Raw genomic sequence first — 25297 nt, forward strand, 5'->3', positions numbered from 1 at the left:
CCAAATATTCTCTTCTCTCTTTGGTTGAGAAATGAAATGTACTGGTGTAAAGAACTAACTGAAATATCGTGTTTATTGAGTGCTTTGTAGAAGTTATTGTTTCTATTGATGCAGTTGATGCAAAGCCTACGTGAGAGATGCGTTCACCAAGCTTGGAAGTCGTCTGTGTCATTTTGTCTGTAACTGCTACAATGATAAGTCTTGCAACATAGAAATGATACAGTTTTTAACACAAGAAAGTTACTGAAAAAAAATACCTTGTTTGAAGTGGTTGTCTCTGGTGCTGGTTTCTGCACAGAAGATATCCATGAGGGGGAGAACTTTGAATTTCAAAGTAATTTCTCTTTCATCTTTAAATTTTGATATTCAGTTGAGTTTTGCCAGAGTTCAGAGTAACTTCAAGACTTCAACCATCTTTCAGATGTGTTTACAGTGAAAATCTGTTATTTCCACTCAGGCTGCACCTGTAAGCTGATATCCCTGGGTTTCTCTTAGTTTCACCGTTTTGCTTTGTTTTCCACCATGTTTTAACAAGATAAGCATCTCTCACTGTATTTTCCCCTTCATTTTAGTAATTGCCTTCTCTAGTGACTGATTTCCTGTGCTCTTCTGTTCATGTATGTTATAAGATCTGGGTGTACAGCCTGAGTATACCAATGCATAGAGCCCTGACTTATTATCATCTCAGGTAATTCATTAAAACGTCCTCAGAGCATCAGATGAAAAAAAAGCACTGATTTCGCTGAACTCACTCCCTGTGTAAACAGAGATGCTTACCAGATGCCTAGAGATTTGACATCATCAAACATAGAGGTGGGAATTGGGTTTCTTTCAGGTTTTTGAAGTTCTTTCAGTTGAAACAATTTAGCCTGCCTAAAATTCAATCCGAGTGCTACAAACTCAGTGTTTGCCACTGTTCTGACTGGCTGCAGAGCGACAGAAAAACAAATAGGTTTAACATTGAACCGGAAAGGAATTCATGACTAATGCAATAATTAAAGGTCTACATTAAATAAACTAAGAGATAATTTTGTCTCATGAAGCTAGATGCGGTAAATTCAGTTCTTAAAATGAACTAAGCAAGTATATTCTGCATCCTCAGACCCCACTGTAGTGATCTTGCCTGATAAAAAAATACATAGATAACCACAATGCAGTCTCATGGAGGAGTGAGGAGATGGCTTCCTTGCAGTAGCATAAGAATGCAATGTACTTTTGCCCGTTATTGACTGGAAGTTTCAGGCTCAAATGAGAAACCAAGGTTGTAAATTTGGATAGCTGAACAAAAGTCATGTTGATAATGCCTCTTTTCTTTCTTCTTATTGCCTGGTAATACTGTTTCAGTCTTACTTGGACAGTGTTTGTTCGATGTTTAAACAGGCATAATACTGTCTGGAGCCAAGCAAATACAGATCACTGTACTGCAGCTTCACTCTTCTGAGGTGTCCAGTGACCTTGCAAACATGCTGGAAATGGAGCTTAACACCAGTGAGTCAAACCAGTCTGAGGACAGTAGAAGAGCGGCTGTGCTGCATCTCTTCTAGGGCCTCCCACAGAGATACGAAAGATAATCCCAGCCTTACAAAACTGCATGATTGGTTTATTTGACATCAAAGCCTGGAGCCAGATTTAAAGGAAGCATGAAAGCCCAAGTCAAGAGTTTAATTCTGTGTAGGTTCTTCTACATTGTAGAGTGTTAGAAGCTCTGGTATCAGCACACTGAGCAGCATGGGTACCCACGTTCAGAAATCGTTTGTTTTGTCACCATCTCCTTAGGATCAGAATTTTTGTGTACAAGAGTAATTTACTTTGCTGGTTTTAAAATAACAGTTTTCTTCCATTTATTGGAGAACATGAAGTCAAAGGTGTCTTTGCCTAGAAGGGAAAAGTAAGATCTGTGATGATGCTTATCTCTTCAGGGAATCCAGTCCATATTGTTAGACTTGGTCCCTCCAACACATTGTCTTCTGTGTGGATGAGTTTTACCCTTTTCATGGAAAATCACTGTAAAAGTACTGGGACTTCTTGGGGTCGACTGCTGTAGTACAGAGTAGGTGTCTATCACAGGGCAAACGAGCCAGGTATTGTAACGGCACAGTGGTATTATATGGGAACAGTGGTATTATTAGGGCACAGTTTCAAAGGTTGCTTTTTCCTTCTGGTATTCTTCCTTATTGTTCACTCTTGGGCCTTTGGGGTCCAGCTGGGGTCCTTTGCTCAGTGGTATAGGCTTACCCTGAACCTCTAGCGGCTGATTTCTAGACCTTTTCTGTATCACCCAGAAACTTTTGCCTTCTCATTTGTTTTCTAGAATATTTTCCTGACTACTTTCTTTATTCTTAGATTGATTTATTTTTTCTAGATGCTTGGAGACTTTTGTTTTATTTATTTTTTTTAATTTTCCTTTCCCCTGAATGTGTTTTGGGGTTTGTCTGTAAAGGGAGGCTCAGCAGCACATGATCTATGTACACAGATACTGGAAGTTAGGGGGAAAAGCCCAGTAGGAGAGAAAGCTTAAGGTGGGCATAGCAACCCAAATCTCCGCAGTCAGTGGCTTTGGGGACACCCAGATAGAAGTGACCATCAGGACAATTGGATTGTTGGCCAGGCTGGATCTTGCCCACATGGCTTTCAGGAGCTTTTCCACCTCCACATTCATCTTTCATTAGTCAGTGCCTGTGAAAAGAATTATTTTTGTTTACTTGGCAGCAGTTTGAGGTGCCCCCTTCATCCTGCCACTGTGAGGAACAGTGAATAATGGCTCTATATTTGTATTATTTACAGTGTTCACAATTTTACAAGGCACTGTCCTCTGCTGGGTAGAGCATCCTCTGCTCTTCCTATACACAAGCCATTCCACACCTTTTTGCTACCTGTCTACTTTTTCTACCTGTGTACTTTTTTATAGTTTTCCATTTTGCTATAGGGTGACCCACTACTGAATGGTCTGTTGGGCTGTAAGTGTATCACAGACAGTATTTCCTTGTCCTCTTTTCCCATACATTACTAACTTCATTTTCTTTTTTTTGAAAGGCAGAAATATATATATATATGTATATATATGTATGTACGCAGTACACACAAATAGTTTTCAGAAAATGTTCCTGAATGATTCCAGGATCTTCTCCAAGTTTAAGCAGCTATTTTAAAGCCTGTCGTCTTGTCCTGAGGGTTAGAATGACTCTTTCCCAGGCACATCCCTTTGCACTCACCGATGCTGAATTTCAGCTGTCCTTTTACTCTGTAGCCATTCAAGCTGCAGTTATTATGTACAGCTGATATCAAATGATGGCTGCTCGCTGCTGAGAGGAAGAAGGCTTGCTCTTCTCTTTTTTCCCTGGTTACTGCTTTCCTCTCAATCCTTCTTTTTCCATGTCATAGCTCATCCCTCACTTGCTATGGCCCCAGTCCTTGTGAGACCCTTTCCCCAGCCTGCCCAACTCAGGGAAAAAACTACAGAAAATGCTTAACTTAATTTGTTAGGTTCATTTTCTGATGTTTTCATAAGCTGAATGGGCTCATGGAGAAGTCAAGGATGGGCTGAGCAGTAGGGAACAAGTGGCCAGGAGCATGGGAGGAGGTGGGAGCTGTCTCTCATTCGGCCACATGCTGAGCAGGCTGAGATCCTTCATGCAGGTCTTCACCATCAGCTTGAGACTGGTAATTAAAAACCTCCAAATAGTTTCATCTGCAGATTTTGTCACCTCATGAATTTACCCTGTTCACGGTACTGGATGAACATGGTGACACGCTCTGCGTGGGCACTTCCCGACTGCCTGTGGAGGGAACCGCAGTGGAAACAATTCATTGAGCTTTTTCTGCAGATGTTTTTCGAGTGCATCTTTCATCCCCTGTGTTGTTGCCACACAAAGGCACTAATGGGTTTCCTGCCTCTGATGTGTTGAAAAAAGCATTGTTTGTAAGCCCTGAGCATGTTTTTCTCTTAGGACTGGGCTCCTTAACGTACCAGGATTACAGTCTCTTCTGCTCTCATCATTTGGATGCAAGTTCCACTTTTCAAAGGTTGCTTTTTCCTTCTGGTATTCCCCTTTCCTTGTTTTTCACTGTTGGGCCTTTGGGGTCCAGCTGGGGTCCTTTGCTCAATGGTTTAGGCTTACTGTGAACCCCTAGCACTTGATCTCTAACAATTTCTGTATCACCCGGAAACATTTTACCTTCTCATTTGTTTTCTAGAATACCTTTCTGATGACTTTCTTTATTCTTAGGTTGCGTTTTTTTTCTTTTAAATGGTTGGAGACCTTTGTTTTATTTATTTACTTTTATTTTCCTTCCCATGAATAGGGCAATTTGAATATATAATGGTTACTCTTACAGAAATTATCTGTCTTCAACCAAACCCTCTGTATTCTGTGCAGGATTGCATCTACTTTGGAGGTAAAGAAGTCATTAAGGATACCTAAAGCTGTCTTTTGGTCAGACCTCAATCCAACATTTGCCTGTCTGTATGAAGTCTTGAAGTCTGTCTGCTTGAAGTCACCCATTAATACTGTGCTTTGCCACTTTTGTCACCTTCCTAACTGTCCTTTGCCTTTCCTGGTCTCTGGCATCACTGTGGATGGGTGGTCAGTCCATAGCTTTAGTACTTTTTTTCCCCATAGAAGCATGGAATTTCAGTATAGATCTTTGGAACTCTTTCATACAGTTAAATGCATATTAGTACAGTCTATTGTATTATTCCTATATCTCTATCTTACAGCATCCTCTGGATGAACTTCCTTGCCTTGAATTTCCCAGGTGCTTATGAAATTAATATGCTAATTTAAAAGCAGGCATTTTCCCATCTTAACTTCATGCTTGGATTTTCTGTTTGCAAGATACCTAGCTGGATAAATATTTGTATACATACACATAGATGTTTATATCTGTATATATACCCATAGAGATAGGCACATATATATGTGTGCACATATAAGATACACATTTGTTGGTACACATAGCATTCTTGGATGGTGGGTATGAGGGCAATAACCTATATTTTAGGTGAAGGAATTAAAAAATAAATTTTATATCTAGATTCCAGCTACAGATGCATAAAGCCTGACACACAGAATTCATTTTTGGACTCTAAAAGAGCAGTGTGGTGTGATGGGTGCTGCTTGATGGGAGGTGCCCAGTGCTCTGCGTTGCCTTTTGAAAGGGCAGTGAATTGAAAGCGCTCACTGAAGTCGCTAGCCCAGAGCGAGGCAGAGGCAGAGCTTGAATCAGGGCAGACAAAGGCACTGATCGAACGTCTGCAGTACTTAATCTCTGCAAATGTTAATAAAAGTATTAGGCAGGCAACATGTTTCCTCTTGTTTTGTTATGGTTGAATTTCATATGCAGACAGCATGCCATGAACCTCGTTTTCCCTTGCCATCCCTTCACACCAGCAGCAGCTTTCCCGAGCCTCAGGCACCGCAAGCTCTGACTCATTTACTTAATATTCCTTTAATGAAACTGCCCAGAGCTCTGGACCTTTTCTCCTCCAAAACAATCTTTCTCCTCCCGGTTTTTCCACACCCTGCGCTTTCTTCTCGGCTCCCGTCACATTCCTAATCAGACTTTAGCTGAGCTTCCTGGAGCACACTGTCCCTTGCTGCCATTCCCTGCCCAGTCCCCTCTGCCTCCTGCCAGTCCCAGCCACAGGTGATGGGTAGTGAGGAGCAGCCGCAAGCCAAGGCAGTGCTGGGGATGGCATGGGAGGTACCAGACAGGCTTTCTGGCGAAGCCAGGAGGGCAAGAAACAAGGAGGAGCGTTTCTTCAGCCATGGTGTGATGGGGAGAGGAGGACAGCTCATGCTCTCCTTCCCCCTTGGCTTTCTAGCAGAACTCAGGGTAGCTCAAAGCTGAGCTAATTCATGGGCATTCTTTGCCAGAGGATCACGGAGGCTGTGGCAGGGGAGCTAGAATGAGCACAGAGTGTTCCTTGCTAAAGGGATGGGCACAGTGGAAGAAGCCATAAGTGGCCTGTGGGAAAATCCCCCCCACGAATATCTGTAGTGGCCCTCCCAGGGCTGGAGGGCACTGGGACAAGCAAAGCCCAACCCAAGGGTCTGCCACCAGGAACAACCAGAGAGCAGCTGTGGTTGCACTTGCCTAGCTTTGATGAGGACCATGCTACCACCTGGAACCCACAGGGGATGAGGGGGTAAAGGGAACTGCAGACCGATTGCAATAGCGTGATCCAGGAATGGAAAATTTGAGCTCCTTTCCCATGCCCCAGGTCCATTGGCTTTGCTTTCTCCTTCCTCAAAGGTTAGGACTGAACATTGTGAGCAGCAGCACTGATGGGATGCCACTTTTGGTTTGTGTGTTAGCTAGTGCCTCTGTATGAGAGACTGCAAAAACAGTGAAGCTGTAAGGAGGGAGAAACAAAACACATTTAAGAGCAATCAACACACCCAGGAGTTTTTCTGGATGTGGCACAGAAATGGTACTGGTTGGGTCTGTCCCTGCTTGGAGTGCTTGTGGTAGCATACTGTATTGAGAGACGCTGGTGGGTTAGTGGTGTTGCTATTGCTCACAATGTAGAGATCTTCAGGGGGACTTTTAAACCCATTCTTAAAGATTTCTGCATTGTTGGTGGGGCTTTTTGTCTGTATTTGTTATTTTTCTGAAATGTGTACTCTTTGAAGGACTTTGGTCATGATGGGAAAAACACAGGGCTGGTCCAGAGCAGGGCTGACTGCCCAAGTCTGTGCCTACTCTGAAAAGTACAGGAATGACGCTTCTTCATAGCGCTGAAAACCACGAAACCTGTGAAGCTTGGCTTCTCCAGCCCAGCACTGATTAACAACTTACTTGCTCCTAAGGAGCGTGTTCTGCCCAGTTTGCAAAACAGTGGTGCTTTATGATCCTCAGGATTTAGTTTTACAAGCGTGGATTTAGACAGTCAGAGATTATTCGGTGGCATCTGCAGATTCATTGCATGCAGCAGTTGCTGCAAGCGGCAGCGTGATTTGGTGGGGTATTGATGTTCAGTAGATGGGTGCATGTCCTTGATGAGGTTCTGTGGTCCGTAGGTGGAGGGTTTCTTCCTCCTCAGCAGCTCTGGGAGGATGCACAGGGAGGTTTTGAGCAGCAGAGAGGATTTACTTTTGGGTGGATAATGCAAAGTGTGCCTGGGGGTGGGGAGGGAGGGAGGAGAGCCCGCACAGGGCAGGCGGGTTGGGAGATGTTGGGGAAGCCATTTGCCTCTGCGGAAGGGGGTTAATGGAGCGAGGAGGTGTAGGTCTGTCCAGGGGTGCAAACAGGAGGAACGAAGCCGTTTTCCTTGTGTGGTGCAGAAACTGGAGGCTGCTGTTGAACCTCGCCTGTTGCACTGGCAAGGAGAGGGCTGGTGTGTGTTATTGACGGTGTTGCACACACAAAGCTTTCCTGGGCTGGCTGCTCCTGCAGCCTGTACAGACAGGCCTGTGCTCCTCAAAGCCGAGGGATCGGATTCTTGCCCTCCGGGGCTTTCCAGCCAGCGCTTAGTTCAGAGGAGTCCTTTCTTTCTCCTGCTGTTCACGCCCTGCAAGGAATTCTCTATCAACAAAAGAAATGGTTTTATAATCAACTTGATGTTCATGCCCAGTGCTGGGGTATATGAAAGGGGTTTTGAAGGACCAGGGAAATGGAGCCTGGAAGTTGTGGAAGCAGGGGATGGCAGAAGGTGGCACAACCCTGCTGGGACAGGGCTGGGTGGATTTTGGGGTACTCCAGAGTCAATGAAGCTCTGGGAGTTGGAGTAATCAGACAGGATGCCAGGAAAGGAACTGTCCCTAGAAGGAAAGTGTTGGAGGATCCCTGGTACAGGCTCTGTTAGGCTGAGAAGCCTGTTACTCCTGCGGTTTCTCTGATGGACTCTAGTGTTTCTGTTGGGTGCTCCATCACATGAGGATCCTTGAAACATTGATTGTAGTTGATTGTACCTCTCAGTCAGTAGTCAATAGGACTGTGTCCAATGCAGAAGGATTTTCTTCGGACGCTGTTGGTCATCATTCCAGAGAAAAAACCCAGTCTTGTTTAAACTCTACTTGGTGGCAGCCCTGGCAGTGTTCAAGGCGTTGGACACGAGGCTTGGAGCAACCTGGTCTAGTGGAAGGTGTCCCTGCCCATGGCATGGGGTTGGAACTGGAGGAGCCTTATTGCCCCTTCTAACCCAAACCATTCCATGAGTCTTGTCTTCTGCACAGAAGTGAGATGTCGTGAGAGTGCTCATGGCACACAGCCGGCAGGGCCAGGCAGCACTCCTGTCCTCAGGCTTCTACCAGCTCTGAAACGGCTGCCACCATGTCTCCTGGAGCAGTGAGGTGGCTGCCATCACTGTGACAAATGATGAGGAACAGGAGATGGAGAATTTGTCATTTTTATCACAGAGGGATGCCCTGCAGTCTCAAGTGATGGAAATATTAAATTCTTCCAAGTCCGATTTCCACTATTTCTGTGTGTCTCATTTGTGTATTCTGTGTGCCTCATTTGTGGCACAGGGCTCAGAACCCCACCATGAAGCCAGTAACTCTTATTCATTTCTTCGTCCTTTCATGCTGAGATTACACGTATGTTTTCAGCCTCTTAGAGCAAAGCTTTCTCAAAGCTCAGAAAAAAAGCTGGTGCTCAGCCATCCTGGCGGTGGTTTTGGAGTGGAGATGGGGTAGGGTGGTGCTGCTGTCAGAAGGAAGAGCTTCAAGGCAGAGGTACAGCCTCCACACTCAGGACATGTGGGGATGGGGGGGGCTGGCAACCCAGGCTGGGCAGAAAAAAGCATGTGGCCATACTTGAGGCTCTTGTGAAGTAGCAGTTTCTTCCCATTGCGGCACAAAGGTCCCTGCCTGGCTCGGGGGTGGAGTCAGTATGTTTTAGGGAAGTATGGAAGCATGGGCTCAGGAGCTGGACTCTGTTACCTGAGTGGATTTCTTTGCTGCCAGGAGTGTGTCCAGAAGCTGGTGTGTTTGAAAAAGGAATACTTTTGTGCTTATGAAAGGCGGGTTTTAAATGGCAAAGTTGAAAGTACTTTTCCTTAGCAAAAACCAAAATCCCCACGAAGCCATCCAGAGCTGGCGGCACACGCCACAGGCTGAGCAGCTGCGCTGGCTCCACGGCATTCTGGAGGAGATTTTTAGGGCTATAAAGGCAGCCCCATCTTGCTGTCATGTCTCCTAGCCAGGTGCACGCACTGACCACCACACACCAGCCTTTGAGCCCTTTGTGTCAGAGCTGTTTGCTTGATTTTAAAATGACCACATCCACATAGCTGGAGGAATTGCCACATCATGATGCTCTGGAAGTGTCCTTTGGCACTTGATTTACAACAGCTAAATAGCAATGGGGTCAGTGGCCAGCTGGCCAGCGAAGCAGGAAACTGAATGACAATAATAATAAATAATGTTTCATGGAGTTGGAGCGTCTGGCAGTGCTAGAAGCTGCGATGATGGATCAGCCTTCAGAATATTAGCCATGGAGAGCGCTCTTGGTGGCTGCTCAGCTGCCTGCCGGCAGCGATGGCCATGGGAGCAAATGGCTTATGGATTCCTACCCCCTCCCTGCACACATGTGAAGGAGCAGGAGCATTGTATTGCCCACTAAGATGCTGATTTTTGCTGGGGATGGGAGGAATGATTGATACAGTTGTACAGAAGTGGCATCTCTTCAAGCCTCCGAAGAATGAGAAACAGCCATCCTTGGGCAGAGCTCGAGGAGGAGCAGCAGGGTTTGGGAATTCCCCAGCCCCCAGTAGCAGAAGTGATTGATGCAAGTTGTGAGAGTATACTATTGGTAAATGAGAAATGCTTGTTGGGCTGCGAGGGTGCCCACGCTGCGAGGGGTGCTGGTGATTAACAGTGCTGTCACTTGCTGGGTGCCAGCAGAACGGCAGGCGCTCTGCAGGCATAAGGACTTGATCACAGGCATAGGAAGCAAGCTCAAGCCAGGCAGAGCAGGAAGGCAGGGCTGTGGTACTCCTCTTGTGGATTAGACTCGGCAAGGAAGGTCACTTTCGGGATAGTTTTTGGTATTAGAGGAGAATGTTTCTCCAGGAAAAGTCCCACCCCCACTACCCCACAGCAGTTTGTCCAAGTTGACCTCAATGGTTTCGTGCCAAAAATAGCTGCGAACAATAATGACTTGTTAATGATTTAACCCAGTTTTCTCAAGTTCTGCACTGATTCCTAATACAGCAGAAACCATGGAAGCAGTACTATGCAGGCTCTAAGGTTTTGGCTGCAATGGCTTTTTGTACTGACGCAGTTGACAGTGTTGCATGAGGAGTCCAAGAGCTTGGTGTATTGGGCAGTATAAGTGCACGTTGTTCAGTGTAACGTTACGGACTGTTGGTGGAAAATCACCTAAATAGCGCCGGGGGAGAAATGAGCTGAGCTGCAATGAAGGGTTGCCCCTTCCAGAGTCAGCAGGCAGTCCTGAACAGACGCTTGAGTAGCTTCCATGTGGTCACATCAATGTCAGCGAGGCCCAGCTGTGTGGAAAGTTTGCTTTCTGCAAAGAGAGCTGCAAATTCATACTGTGTGGACCAGGCATAGCTCTGGCAGTGGGAGCTCTGAGAACAAGCTCTCTCCTTCCCTGGGAGGTGGGCACCTGCCCTTTCTGCAGGCCATCAGGGCAGAAGTACGGAGCCTTATGATGTGAAGGGATGAGATGCAACATAAAAAACCTGTCCTGGGTGCTTCCAGCATGGCTGTGTGCTGAAGCTCTTGATCAAATATACTGCCTCGGTGAGAGGGAGCACAGCAAGATATAGAGCAGCAGATAGGGAGAATCTGTGATTGCAACAACCACCTCCACCCTTCAGAACCAGGAGAAAAGGCAGTCAAGCCTTGGAACCAGAGTCTGCATGGACTGCTTTTATGCAATGCAGTGTAGTTTTACCACTGAGCAGCCATAGCAGAAGCTCAGGACAGTGCTGGACTCTTCCAGCAGCCTTCCCCTGTCAGGGACCGACATCACTGTTCAGAAGAAAGCAGAGCAAGAGCAGCATTGGCAGGTGTCAGGCTGGCAGCTCTGACCATTGTGCCCCCTGATCTGCAATAATCAGAGATGAGAGAACGAGACAGGAGGGCTTTTCTCCTTGCTGAAGTTCTTTTAGGCCTGACTCCTGTAACTCTGGATGTCCTTGTAATCTCTGTGCCTTGTGGAGGAGATGAGAGCTGGATCCTGCAGTGGAGGTCATGTTGCAAGTTGCCTGCTTTCACTGCCTCAAACAAATGGCCTGTGAATGGCTTCCTTCCCGTTCTGCAGAGCAAAAAAAAAAGCTGTTAGAGCTCAGTCAGCCTTTACCATTTTAAAGCATTGTCTGGTCAAAATACTGGGTGGGCTTGAGCAAAGGCATGAGGTAATATTCTGCTTGGTCACATTCTGTTAAGCAAGGAAGTTATTTCACTTTCTGCCCCATTTGCCCTTGATCCTGTGTGTTCAGCACTCGGTGCTGCTCTCAACAATGCAGCAGAGGTGGCTGAAAATGGAAATTTCTGCGCCTTTTTAGCCTCAGCTTCTCATGTACTAGGCCAAGAGCTGTGTCATCCTCATCCCTAGGAACCTCCGCGTGGAGACGTGCCCTTTGGTGATGAATGCTCCCAACAGGCTGAAACTAAGGGGAAGTGTTTTATGCTTACCTGCTTCAAGCTCCTTTCAGCATGCCAGCTCAGCACATTGAACGCCTGTGGTATCTCCAGTGGCTGGACTCCCAGGATGCAAGCCTGGTTACACATAGCAAGGATAAGTGATAGTCCAAGGTGCATCTGCCAGCTAATAGAGATCAGTCTTCTAAGCCTCCTGTAAGAATATCTTCAGTCAAAAAAAGTTGTTGACTTAGCTGAAATCCTTTGTGGAGTTCATTTGCAAAGGATAGTGTGGAAGAAAGTATAAATGGACAAAAAGAGAATGAGGCATGTTTGTGATGTCCTTCAGGCTGCCCAATGTGCTCTGCCTATGTCCTCCAGATCAGTAACTCCAGTAATGCTGGAAAGGTATGAAAACCCCATGTGACCATGTGTTGTGTGGCCTTAAGAAATGCAGAGGGTGTCCAGTGGAGGGGAAGGCTGTAATGAGGCAGGACTGCGAGGCAGACACCCCATCTCTCTCTTGCCTCTGGTAGCAGCTGATGAGCTCAGCATCCCCAGGAGCACAGAGCTGCATTCTTGGCATTCCTGCAGCTCCTTAGATGTCAGTGATGTCATCGATAGCAGCCAGGGATTTGCGGATCCCAGAGGGCCTGAACTCATGTCTTAGCAAGTAAGCGTAGGAGGAACCAATTTTTGTAGTCTGCTGCACTGTACTAGCAAGTTTTATTGAATCAAATCACAGCAAATATATTTGCATCTACAGTTCTGTCTCCTGGCAATACTACAACATCCAACAAGAGAAATACTTCTGTCCTTCGCCAGCTACTCCCTCATCCCATCCATAGTTAAAAACCCCACATCTGAGCAATAAAGCAGTGGGAAGCCAGTGTGGTATGTGATTAAAAAGCAAGTCATTTATTCCTTTAGTTATTCAGACTTCACCCTTATGCCTCGGACCTGCTGATATGCATCATGTTTCAGGTGTACCACCGGCACCAATTGAAGGCATCAGTCCTCTGGAGAACATCCCCTGAAAACTCCATCCCTTGTTAGCCTGCAAAAGAGACACTTTTGCCTTTTTTTTTTTTTTTTTTTTTTTTTCCCATGACAAAAAGATGTGGTTTGGGAACACAGAAGGAAAATTTGAACATAAAGTTTTATATTTTTAGTGATGGCCTTTTCTACAAGGAGCTTTTGGGTGATGGCATACCAGTGCTGCTGCAGACTCCTGGTAGGCGTGGGGTGCAGTAGTTCGTGATGCTGATGGAGCTGGGAGTTTTAAGACCCAGACTGGACTGAAGCAGAGGTTTTTTTAACCTATGTGGATATCTTGAAACCGTGGTAGCTTGGTTGGCAGAGCTAGCATTTTAGAGCCTAAATTTTGGTGATGAAGGGGACTGATGGTCCATGAGACATGTTTCTACCTGAAATGGAGACTTGGATTTTTCTTTTATCTAGGTGTATTTAGGAAGTTCCCTCTAACAGAAAATTCCAGGAGTCTGGCTCCTGGAAGCAGAGCCTGGCTTCTGCTCTTGCTGATCTTCCCCAGGCAGGAGCCCTGCTCTGCAGCTGAGGTATTTCCTGCCTCGGAAGCAGTTTGTTCTGTAGCCTCAGTGCTGCTTGAATGTGGCTCTGTGTTACTCAGCTGTAATTAGAGCAGCTTGCCAGCTCTTGATTTCATCCCTTCGTTTCAGCGGGATTTCCAGACTTGGTGCAGTTTGCCTCACAGAGCTGGGGCTTGTTTTCTAACCCAACTCTAGCCAGACCTTATACCTACACCTGCATTTTCCCAGCTACAAATAACAATGGAAATGATTTTATCTAATCTCCCACCACCTGGTTTGTTCTTGTCCACACTCTTAGGCATGAGGGTATTGAAAACACTGTTGGCAGGAGTAGCTTTAAGCTGTGTAACCACCAGCATTAACACAACCACGCAGGCTACGCGTAAAGAATAAGCTATGGATGGCAGTGACCTCGTGTAGGGAGGGAAATCTGGATGGCCGGAGCCTGTGGGCTGTGTGGTGTCCTCTAATGAGGTCTGGGAACCAGCACAGGCAAAGCCCTAGGTGATGTCCTGGAGGGAAGAGCCCACCCTGCATGGACCTTGGGGCACGAAGGTCTTTGGGGACCTCTTGGGAGTTCCGGTGTCTCTGGCAGCCAGTCCCCAGAGACCCTTGCCAGAGCAGATCTGTGACTTTCTAGCTTGGGTTTCGTGATGGAGTGCCGAAGGCCCCTCCTCTATGCCGGCATTTCGGTGCTGTGTTTTGGAAGGACTCCAGGCCAACAGTGAAGGGCTCTTTGATAATATCTGACGGGCGGGTAAGAATTTTGGGCAGCAGCCAAGGTACACATTGCCTGTAATCGTTAACTCAGTCTGTAAACAGTTCAAACGGCACTGAAGAGGCCGTCAGTTATTACATTAGAGAGAAGCCTTTCATCTCCCCGCGCAGAAGCCAGCCGTACAGTACGGGCCCCTGCGGAGCCGGCGCTGGCTGCAGGGCTGAGGCAGGGCAGTGCAGGCAGTGCTTGGCCATACAATGAGCACTGCGCTGACCTTCAAACCTTTGGCGCTGGAGCAATAACTAAATCATTCGTTTCCTTTTGTTCTGCACCTGGCGAAGGCGGTGGAGCCCAGGGATATTCAAGGGGGAGGGGATCAGCGATGTTCCCCCCGGCACAGTGCCAGCCGGGGAGGCTCAGCCAGCCCCATCTCCTGCCTGTAGCCTTTCCTTGCTGAGGCCGGGTTCATGTGCAGGTGTGACAAATGCCCCTGTTTCACTCAGGACCAGGTAAGTCTGCCCTGGAGCATTGCTGGTTCCTCCAGAAATGGCCACAGTGATGGTGCAGGTCTGCGTCAGGGCACTGCAGTCTCCAAGCGTCAGTGGAGCTAACACTGCTGCTGAGCTTCGTCTTCAGAAGAGTTCTAGAGCATTCCCCAGTCCATGTCAACCTCAGGAGAGCCCTATGGTCTTCTACCAGGGCAGTTCAGCCCTCCGGGAGTTGTATGACACTTCAGAAGAAATTATAGACTCATAGACTGGTTTGGGTTAGAAAGAGCCTTAAAGCTCCTCCAGCTCCAACCCCTGCCACGGGCAGGGACCCCTTCCACTGGAGCAGCTTGCTCCAAGCCCCTGTGTCCAACCTGGCCTTGAGCACTGCCAGGGATGGGGCAGCCACAGCTTCTCTGGGCACCCTGTGCCAGCGCCTCAGCACCCTCCCAGGGAAGAGCTTCTGCCTAAGAGCTCAGCTCAGTCTCCCCTCTGGCAGGTTCAAGCCATTCCCCTTGGCCTGTCCCTACAGGCCCTTGGCCAAAGCCCCTCTCCAGGTTTCTTGTCAGCCCCTCTAAGCACTGGAAGCTGCTCTAAGGTTTCCCCGAAGCCTTCTCCAGGCTGAGCAAGCCGAGCTCTCTCAGTTTGACATAATCTCTCAGTTTATGGTATGATCTGCCCCAAGGAGAATTTCCTTGTCATTCTGTGCTCTACTAGCTCTGTTATCTACTTTCTGGAAGTGCAAGAATGCTCCTTCTGACATCCACTCTCAAGGCTTCAGCTTTGAAACCCAGTATAGAAAGTTGCTGGTTGAGGAAACACTACTTCAGTCTCTGCCGTAGAGTTTATGTGAGTTTGGGTGAGTTTTTGTGTGTGGCCCACCACTGCAGAGTCAGTGCTGTCTCTGATGATGGTGCTTGACGTATCAGTTGTGGAAGACCTCATATTGCCTGTGCCATCCCTGAGTTGGCCCCAAGTGACAGTGCAGCTTTGTGCTTTGATGGGTAAAAAGGATGCTGTTGGGCTGCTGTGCTGTCTGCCCTGTTTTGCCAGTGCTTTAAGCTGTTGCTGAGGGGCAAGACTTGTGTGAGTTTTGTGGAATAGTTTCAACCTCCAAAGCACTGTCAGCACAGTGCAGATGGTCGCTGTGTAAGAGGGCCTTGGAGTATGGAGACTGCCAGTGGCACTGTCCACAAGACTGAGGGCGAGTTGAGCACTCTAAGGTGTGTGAGGTGAGCAGCTTGACATGGGCTGGATGCTGTTCAGTGGGTTTGAATCCAGACTGCTTGCAGCAGGAGCATGAGCTGTTCTCGCGTGACTTGGGCCAGCTTGCCTTTACTTTCATTTAGTGGTGTGAGTCAGGGCTGACCAGAGAACTCCCTTTGCCTTTGATATTCCAAAATGGATGTGTGGACCAGAGAGAGAGAGAGAGCTTAACCAGACATCGTGATGGAGCTGTCAGAAACTTTGCTGGAAAGGATAGCTGTGCTAGCAGGAATGACGCTTGCTTCCCATGTGTTGTAGCGCTCTGTACCGAGGCCAGCAAACCTCAGCAGAGCTCTCAGTGCAGTGACAGTTTTCTGTGACACCGTGGCCATACTTGTGCAATGGGATGGAAAAGACGCAGACTTCACCTAAACCATCTAATCCTGCACATGAGATAATCAAATAAACATCCCACTTGGGGCTCAGCACCTCCCTTTGTAGCTCACCAGCTTTATAATGAAAAGGAGGAGGAGATGCAGTTATTGACTGGGGACTGATTTGTTGTATCAAACTCTCGGGCACTGCTGACCCTTGAGATGGCCCAAAGATAATGAAGCTCGTGAGCATGTGTGAGGGAACAAGCACAGGGGTATTGCACTGGCGGCTTGTAGATCCTTTGTCTCCTCTCCCACCTCTTGCCACTCCTTCAGGGGACTTGGACGGTTGTCTGAGCTATTTGCACGTTGAGGTAGGACCTGGGTCTCTCTAAGAATAATGCGTTTTTTATCAGTGAATGTGTTTGTCTGTGACTCACATGTGGGTAAGGTGTGTTTGCTGTTATAACAGCTCTTGAAACTTTATGCAGGTTAAATTAAAAAGCTCATATCCTGATGGCTAAGCTTCATGCCCAAGAGTCATGGAAGCTGCATTTTTTCCTCAGGCCTCCTGAAACACTGCTATTCTCTTCCAAGCAGCCATTTCCATCTTTTTCACAGTTAACATCCACTACACCTCCCTGCCTCATCCCTCCTCATTGTCCTATGTACTTCCAGCTGAATCCCAGAGCATCTTTCAGCCCCAGTGTAGCTGCATGCCAGCCTCTGAGCAGCATCTCCTGGGCCTTTGGTTGCGTCCCCTCATTCCTACTGCTATGTCTGTGAGTAGAGTGACAGCTACATAGCATTGTGACCTTGGTGTAAAAAAGGCATCTGTTGAGCTGATGGATTTGAAGGGTTAAGGTAAACTGGGAAGAACCTGGCATATAGGAATAAAAATGCAGTTTGAGCACTAGAGTTGGTGCATCTGCCGTGATCCTTCCTGCATCAATTCTAGCACAGGTCAGTGTTAGCAACAAAGATGGAGAGGAGGGTAGTAGAGTACTTCCACTTGAGCCTATGAAGAAGTATCATTTATTTAGTGGAGAGCCTTACTTCCAGCAGGGAAGAGGATGTATTGAGCCAGCCATTGATATCCATGAATAAAGAAATATCTGTATTCTGCTCTCACGAGCTCGTATTCTGTGACAATGACATGGCACAACTGAGTGAAACGAGCATGTGAGCACCTCTAACCAACAAGCAGACGTGGCGCAGTGATGCCTGAGATGCTGCATACCCACAAAAGGCCCCTCCTCGCCGTGCCTTAGTCTCCTTGCTTATGTCCTCACTGCCCACAGGCTCCTTCTTGATCTGTCGTGTAGCTCACCTAAGAAGGAGCTTTTCCAGCGTGGCATTTTCATCCACTGCAGACTGCAGCACCACTGACACATGCAAAATGGCCCTGGCATGAGCTGCAGCAGTGGGGAGGCTGCTGTCCTGAATAAGATCATTGTGTGCTTCTCAGCCCTGCACACTTGAGTATTCCCTCAAAGTCTTGTGTGGGATTCAAGCTGCTGACATAAGAGGAAGGGCAGGAGAGCTGGTGCTGGGGCACGATCAGAAGTCACTCAGCTGTTTCCATCATTAGCTGGCACTGCTAATGACCTGCAGGAGCCCGCAGGGTGGCGAGCACACTCTCGGTGCTCTGGCACTGGCCACGAACCTCAGCTTTATTCTAATACTTGGTTTCTAGCACAGATGTTTGTGGCAAAAGGCTTCCAGCAGTGGGGTGTAGCCTGTGGTGCTGCCTGGTGAGGCCCATGTGGTTGCACCAAACCCAGGGCAGAACTGTGCTGTGCTCAGGGATGGCCTGAGCTGGGCCAGTGTTTGCGTCTTTGCATTGAACAGCTCTTCCTGGTCTTTTGTTCCAGGAATTCTCCATATCATTAATGATTTTTATGTAGCTCTAGCATATCCCTTCTGTACTAAGCTGAAGAATTCTTGTCCACTTAATCTTTTCTTGTGCACAAATAGTGCCCTCTGCTTAAGGTGGAGTGAGCAGGACTTCGAGTAATATTCAAGATGTTGACACATTGCAGGCTTCTCCAGTAGATTTTCTTTTTTGCATTGATTTTTTAACAGAAATGCCCAACAGTCTGGTTGTCCTTTGCTTTGGGTGATTCAACAGCGCTTTCCATAAAACTCACTGCAATGATGCCAGGATCTTTCCTGTTCATTAACAGCCAGCCCCTAACTCATCCCTGTGTTGGATAGCTAGCTATATTTTATAATATTTCCCTTTTTTAACATCTTCTATCAGTGCATTGCTCAGTATCACAAGCCCTGTGCAGCCAGTTTTAATATTTACCAACTTGAATATTTATGTATTACTGAAAAGATCATCCACTTCACTATTCCTCTCATTATCCATGTCCTTTGTGAATATTTGGACAACACAGTTTACTTCTGTGACTGTCCTGGTAAGTTCACTCCATTGCAAAGGCTGACTTGCATCTTGCTCTCCTTAGTCCTGGTGATGACCCTGGGAAGTACTGCAGGATGCTCTGTCATTGTCTATAGGCTTGACCTTGTAGGAGAACAGAAGAGGAAATACCAGACTATTGTGTGAACTGAACTACCTTTATTCCCACACTTTCTGACTGCTTTGAGGAGTCCTGCGGGTCTGTGAAGCATCACTTTCCTTTTCCACAGCACTGTTCATTCTTTCCTCTGTCATCACACCGGGTTTTCCCCAGTTTTTAAGTCAGGATTATTGACCTGCCATTCGCTGCCTCGCTCTCAACTTCATATTCAGCGTGGTATTTGCTACCTGCCGTTTTTCTGGTGGTGGTGTCAATTTAGTGATGAGTTATATGTTGGTCTTAAGAGTTCACCAGTTTAGGCCATGGTTTTTCTGGAGCCTTTTGGTGAGCACTCTCTTGTCCTGTTCTCTTCCTCTCTTTTTCATGCTTAATTTTACTGGTTGCTTATAAAAATTTTACTGCCACTTCAAACCAAATCAATCCTTTTAACTCATCCCCCATGGAAAAGGGTGTTAAATACTCTGGGTTCCCCTACAGAGAGAACTGAGAGGCTGTCAGGGGCTTCGCTTTTCAGCCTTTGTCCCTTAAGGCTTTTGGGAACATAAATGTTTAAATGGTTCTGGGGGGAGGGGAGGGGGCAGGAGATAATCTCTTTTCCATGGACATAGTCAATTCATTGAGAATTAATATGTTTAAACTGCAGCAAACCCCATTCAGATGAGGCGTTGGGAAATCCTTCCGGGTGTGAGGAGAAGGCAGCCCTGCCACGAGTGAGCAGGCTCCTTTTTGGAGGTCTCAGAAACAGGTTGAGCGAGTGTCTCTGAGGAATGTGTTAGGTCTGGCTGATCCTGCCTTTGGGCTTGGTGACCTCTCGGGTCATCTTTGGTTTTCTACTGTTTTATAAATGAAGCCTCCAGGTGAGAATCCAGCACCTCTCTCTGCCTGGCTTTCCCTGGGACCTTCCCACATCCTGTGTTAGCACCAAATGGGAGGAGACGGTGCTAGGAAGAGAGGGAAGAGGTAGTCTGGAGCAGGGATGAGTGGAGCACATCACTTGGATGGATGAGGTGTGCCCTTGTACAAAGAGGAATCCTCCTGAGCTGCTCCTGGCCATGTGGTACAGGGTGCTGAGGAAGGCACCTGCACCCATCCTCCAGAGATGGTTAGTGTCTGATGAGGGACTGGTCACAGGATAATGAGGGCGTCACTGATGTGGCTGAGGTCCCTGGGCAGCTGCCTACATGGGAAGGGTTTCTGCTGGCAGGGATCTGCATGGCTGTTTCCCCCGGCCTCCTGCCCTGCCCTTGGTGTGTGCAGTTGTGCCCCAGCAGGAATGCCTGGGGCAAAGGACTCTTGCGCGGTCAGGGAGGGTGGGAGTCACAGAGGGATGAGGAGAAGACCACGATGCCCAGTCTTAATAGATCATCAAAGGGAAGGCTTTGGTGCATCCATCAGCAAGTCTCCAGATTTACCAACTGGAACAGCTGCCAGCGTTTTATATGTGCTCCAATGCTCATTTGGGGCTGCAGCAGCTTAGCTTGCTGCTTTTATCCCCAGTGTTTATCATTAATGCTGTGATCAGGCCCTGCAATCCTCGTCACAGAGGGGTTGCTCCATGCTCAGCACTCAGGACTGTCACACTGCACCCCAAGACATTCCTACCCAGGGTTGGACACCTCCAAGCAGCACCGGTGGCCTAGGCTCCTCAGGGAGGGTTCTCTCTGCAGTATTGGAAGGATCACGAGGCGTGCTCTTTGCATTTCCTGTTTTGTGTTTTTCTGCCATTATTAAAATGATACATTAACCAAAAGCCGGCAAACTCCCAGTCGAGCAAACAGAGTATAAAAGTAATGGCATTGCTTGGTAAAGCCAGTGGGATCATGGGCACTCCAATGCTGTGTTGGTCTTGGTGGAGCAGTGCCTGCTGTTACTTGCATGAAGCACAGGGTTATTTGGGAGCCTTCTCTTAGCGCTCCCAGGGCATAACAGATTGCACTGCTTCCATGGAAACCTGAATTTGTAGAGTTATGGTGCTTGGCTTGGTCTGATCGCACCCTCTCCAGTGTCTTTGAGTCTGAAGTCTCAGTTCTATAGCACTATGAGATATTTCTTCAAATATCAGTATGGATTAGAGAGGGAGTCCTCAGGAAGAAGGTGGATGGGGGACTGCCAGTCAAAGGCACGCAGCAGTTCATCAGTGCCCAGCTACTCTGTGCAGTAAAGTGTAGCAGGTTATGTCTTAGCTCGTGCTCATGGTGCCATCTCTTACACATAGGTCTCCAAGTTCCTGAGGTAGTGAGAGCCTGGGCTTTTTCTTTATTCCCTTGTGACTGTAGGTATTGCCTGCCTCAAAACCTGGGCAGTTTGCAGATGGCTGTGGTTGTGGGTGTTGGGGTTATTTAATCCTCACCATTTAAACTCACTTTTAAGAGCTCTTGTTTTGCAGCCCAGGACTTAGTGCTACAGAAATCACAGAATCACAGAACAGTTTGGGTTGGAAGGGTCCTTCAAAGCTCATCTGGTCCAACCCCCTGCAATGAGCAAAATGTAGCACTGTGATTTTGTAGTGTCTCCTGATCTCCCAGTGCCAGGCCGCTTGCGCCTTTGGAACTGGTGCCAGGTTGTGCCATAGCACAGGCTGCACAAACGCACCCACAGTCTGCCAGCAGCATGACTGTGCCCTGCATCATTTGATGGGTACAACCATCAAAGATTGCCCACTTGAAGGGGCAATCTCTGCAATTTGCAGTGCCAGATACCTCGGCACTGTGGGTCAGTGCAGGCAGCAGCCAGTATGGGGCTGCTTGGGACTGGGTAATGAAGCTGTGGTCTCTGCAGGGGCCTTCACTGAGCCCTTTCCTGGCCGCAGGGGCACCTTGGTCAGAGAGGGACAGAGAGGGGCCTCGGAGGGCAGGACCCGGCTGAGAACCACACTCTGTTGTGGTTTCCGCAGCCTTAGGGCTTTGCTGGGGATGTTGGGGTGAAGACCAGCATCCCACATGCCTGGGGCAGTGGCTCTGGGCTGGCATGGGGATGCAGGGCAGGATGCTCCAACCTGCACAGGACCAGCTCTGGCATGCAGCCCCAGTTAACTTTAGCATCGTCCATCCCGGCTTCTCCGGCTGCAGCAGAGCTCTCTCTCTGTGCGCCCAGTGAGGACACTTTGCATCTCTGAGTGAGCAGAGGTGCTGCTCGTCTGCTTCAGCTTTTGAAGGCTTCCATGTGGATGGCTGCATCTGAGTGAATGGCCTACACTCCTTCACTGTTAGCAGCAAGAAATGGGCATGGTGCATCTCCTCCTGAAGGACGTGACTAGAAACAGCCTGGGTGAGTCATCCTCCTTGAAGGACTTGTTCTTGTGACCCACTCAGACATTAAAAGGTGACATCGGCATGTCTGCAGTTAGGTGAAATAAGCCCTGTTTTTCCTCTCCCCCACACCTGGATTTCTGCAGTAAAGCAGCTGGCAGAGGGGAGGAAACATGATCTGTCTCCTTCCGAGCCTGCCCCATTGCCCGGCTCCTGCCAGCCCTGTGCCTCTGTGTGCCCTGACTGCATGCTGAGGAGCAGCCTCAGCAGCCTGAGCAAGGGCCCAACACAGTCTCACAGCCCCTAGGGCAGCAATGGCAAGTGTGGATGGAGGGTGAGGAGTGTCCTTGGGCTGCTCTGGCAGTTCCTTCCCCTGGTTTTAAATCTGCCAAGACAATACCCTTTTTTGCATAGCACTGGGATGCTGTTGCAGGATTACATGCAGGGTGGGCAAGCCTTCTGGGCATGCTTCTGGATGGACACCGGACACAAAGCCTGCCTTAATCCTCCTCATGTTGAGCTTTCTTGCTTGTTTCTCACACTTCCATGCATCAATGCAGTAACAACAGCTGTCCAGCAGCCTCAGCATTTACAGGCTTTTCTGTACCATAACCTGTGTGCTTCATACACCACAACATAGTCACAGAGCAGGAAGCCAGGTAGCTGTCTTAAGAAGAGCTGGGGAGGCCTCATACAAGGTGATGGGACGCCCAGGAGGGAGCCAACAGCTGAGATGCAGTTTGCTTCAACATCCTGCCATCCTTCCACTGCTGGACTGAAGAATCAGAGGCAGTTGCTCGCTCTTCCAGACAGGGACCAGAGCAGTGCTCAGTGGACATTGCAATGAGGGTGAATGCACAGGAATGAGGTGCAGCCAGGGGCAGTGGTGCTGCCCCTCTGAGATCTGCCCCACACTGGGACAGGCTCACCTCCAGAGGCCTTGACCACCAAAACCCCAACTGCCTGCCTCCAACAGGAGTGAGCCCCTCAGCTCATGTCCAAGTGACATGCTGGGGCACCATATCCCTTTCTGCAGGGTGCTCTGCAGAGTGGGGGCACCCAGACCTGGTGCCTTGACCGCGTCTTGTCTCAGCTTCCCAGCAGTTGGGCTCAAGCTGATGAGCATTTCTCCAGGACTCACTGGGGATTCGGTTACTGGAATCTTTTCTTCTCCCTTCTCATTCCTGGTATTTCTCTACCTGCTTTCATTTTCTTCACTCCTTCCTTTGGCTTGTCTGCAAGTTTATCTTCAAGTCATCAAGTTTGGTGGCTGAGAAACAAGGAGTGCTGAAGCTTTGAAGGCATCAGAAGTTTGCTTTTGTTGTGGTCCCTTCACCTTGCCCAGGCCCTGGCAGGGAGCGTGCTGGCTGCCGGCAGGGCCTGGTGGTCTAAGGATGCTGGCAGTCCTTGCAGCAACAAGACCTGTGCTGTCCGGATGCTCCATCCCAGAAGGCAAGGACTGTGCTCTCGTGGGCTGCTCTAGCTCTGAATATCTGTGACTGGGGCAAAGCCAGACCCAAGTGCAGGCCAGAACAGAAACTGCACCTTTCTCTGGGACATGGAAGTTGGAACTAGATGATCTTTAAGATCCTGTCCAATCCAAACCATTTTTAGGATTCTATGACATTGTCCTGGTGGACCAAAACTTAGACAGTGACTTGCTTTTTTGTGGCGTTCAGAGCCTTAGTGACTCTTAGACAGGGCCATGGGATGCAGCAGCAGTGGTGATGCCCACTGCAGGAGTGTCCTGCAGCCTCTGGGCAGGTAGCTATGGTACAGTGAGCAGTGGGCTTGAGCCACCCTTTGCAGTGCTAAGCCCCAAGGTCTGAGTGTCCCTTTGCTTGTGTCCCTCAGTCCCACCCGCTGTCCCTGTGCAACACCAGCGAGGATGAGCACACCGAATCGGGATTCATCACCATTGTCAAGCTTGAACAGCCAGATCGGGATCCCAACCCCTGCCTGTCGCTGGCAAACAAGGTAGGTACAAATGTGGGAACAGAAACCTGTGGTGCAGGAAAGAGTAAGAGCAGGAGGGTAGGAAAGAGCTGTTGGAAGGTGGAGAAAGGGAGAGATCCTTGGCAGGGGGGGTCCTCTGGGAGAGATGCTCTGGCAGCCATCCCCAATACCTGTCCCTCTTTATCTTTTGGACTGCCTGGCTTTATAAAAGCTGTGGAGTTTTCCTTAACCTGACTGCTCTGGGATGCTCAGACCTGACCCCAGCATCCCAGCTGCCTGGCAGCCTTGTGCCCCTCCTCTTTTGCAGCCTCCCACTGCTCGCTTGTCTGTTGAGGGGATTTGTGTTTCTTGGTGTCCTCTGACCTGTGGGAAAACCTGGTCACAGAAGACACCTTCCGTAGCTCTGTCTTCAAAAATAGTACTGTGATACTTCATTGGATGAGGCATGTAAAGAATCAGCACTGAGCTATCGGGCCAAAAAGAAACGAGATGAAGTATTGGTGGGATGTGACTTGTTAACAATATGGACCACCATCTGCCCTGCAAAGGCGTGGGAGATCTCAGAGGTCTTCAGATCAGGTCTCCTGTGAAAGAGGTACCTCAGTGACACAGCAGTCACTGTGTCAAAAGCTGAGGTCACTGGTGCAATTCTCTGGTAATAAGGAAGTCAGGTAGCAACGAGGGTCATATTTTAAGCCTTAAAGTCTTTGTGTCTCTGATAAAGTAGTGTGGATAAGGCTAGCATTAGCTTTTACTTGTTATTGTCTCTGTACTAAATGTTGTTTTCCACCAGCACTGTACAAACATGAAAAAAAACCCAACTTGCTTAGCTCTTCCTGGCTTTATCTGGATGCTTTCAGGTGAACCTGCTCCTGGTGTCTGCCTTCTGCTGGTAGTGATGTGCTGAGGATGGGGACAGGGTCCTTGTCCATCCTCCCTGCAGCAGGGCTGAACAGGGCAGGTGGAACTCATTCCAAGCAGTTGCTCCTGCACAGCAGTTTGGGGTTTTTCTTAGTTAGTTTCTTTTTTCTTTTTTTTTATGCAGAGGTTTTGGCTACAAAAGTAAGGGAAGGGATGTGATGCTGCTATGGGTTGGCCACCTCGGGGCTGCTTCCTCCCAGCTGCATGGCAGACAGCAGTGCCTGTCCCTTTCTGGACCAGGGTGGAAGCCCAGGTTTGGCTTGCTGCTGCTCTGGAACTGATGCCAGCTGTCAGCACAACCAGTGTGCTGGAGTTAGGGAACTGCTGCCAGTTACCCAGACCTGGAAATGAGCCTGGTCCCCCTGTGGGTGTAAGTGCATGAGGATGAGGAGTTTGAAGTGTGAACCCAGGGGCTTCCAGTGCATCTTGTGACAGGAATGAGAGCAAGGCATCCTTAGGTCCATCCAGATGTGACCGTCACATTATAATGGTCTCATCTCGCAGGGGAGGGTGCTGGGGTTGGTGGGAGCAACAGCTGGTTTGGTCAGTGCAAGTGCTGTGGAGGGTCTTGAACAGAAGGAAGGAGCAGCATCCAGTACTCATCTGCCACTTGAGAACCTTAAAGGTTAGAAGCTGTTTCGATAGTTTTGTCCTTTATCTTCGAGTTGTTGATGATAGTGCAGGAAGTACCAGAACGTTACTAAGGCCAGGGACCAGGGA

The 25297-nt window shown here is 48.4% G+C and overlaps 1 protein-coding gene across 2 annotated transcripts in view; it reads left to right on the forward strand.

Moving 5' to 3' along the window:
- RNF43 (ring finger protein 43) overlaps positions 1–25297 on the forward strand; it is a 54795-nt gene that overhangs the window by 12259 nt on the left and 17239 nt on the right. For both annotated transcript variants that reach the window (XR_009728830.1, XM_061375737.1), the window contains exon 2: positions 23555–23677. Coding sequence is in view for 1 of the 2 variants with exons in the window: in XM_061375737.1 (XP_061231721.1) it covers positions 23555–23677 (123 nt within the window). In the remaining variant the exon portion in view is untranslated. The remainder of the gene's footprint in view (positions 1–23554; positions 23678–25297) is intronic.

Source organism: Neopsephotus bourkii, unplaced genomic scaffold, assembly GCF_033783945.1.
Source record: "Neopsephotus bourkii isolate Nb327-2 ecotype Australia unplaced genomic scaffold, CSIRO-AGI_Nbou_v1 NB_1675, whole genome shotgun sequence".
NCBI classification, from domain to species: domain Eukaryota; kingdom Metazoa; phylum Chordata; class Aves; order Psittaciformes; family Psittacidae; genus Neopsephotus; species Neopsephotus bourkii.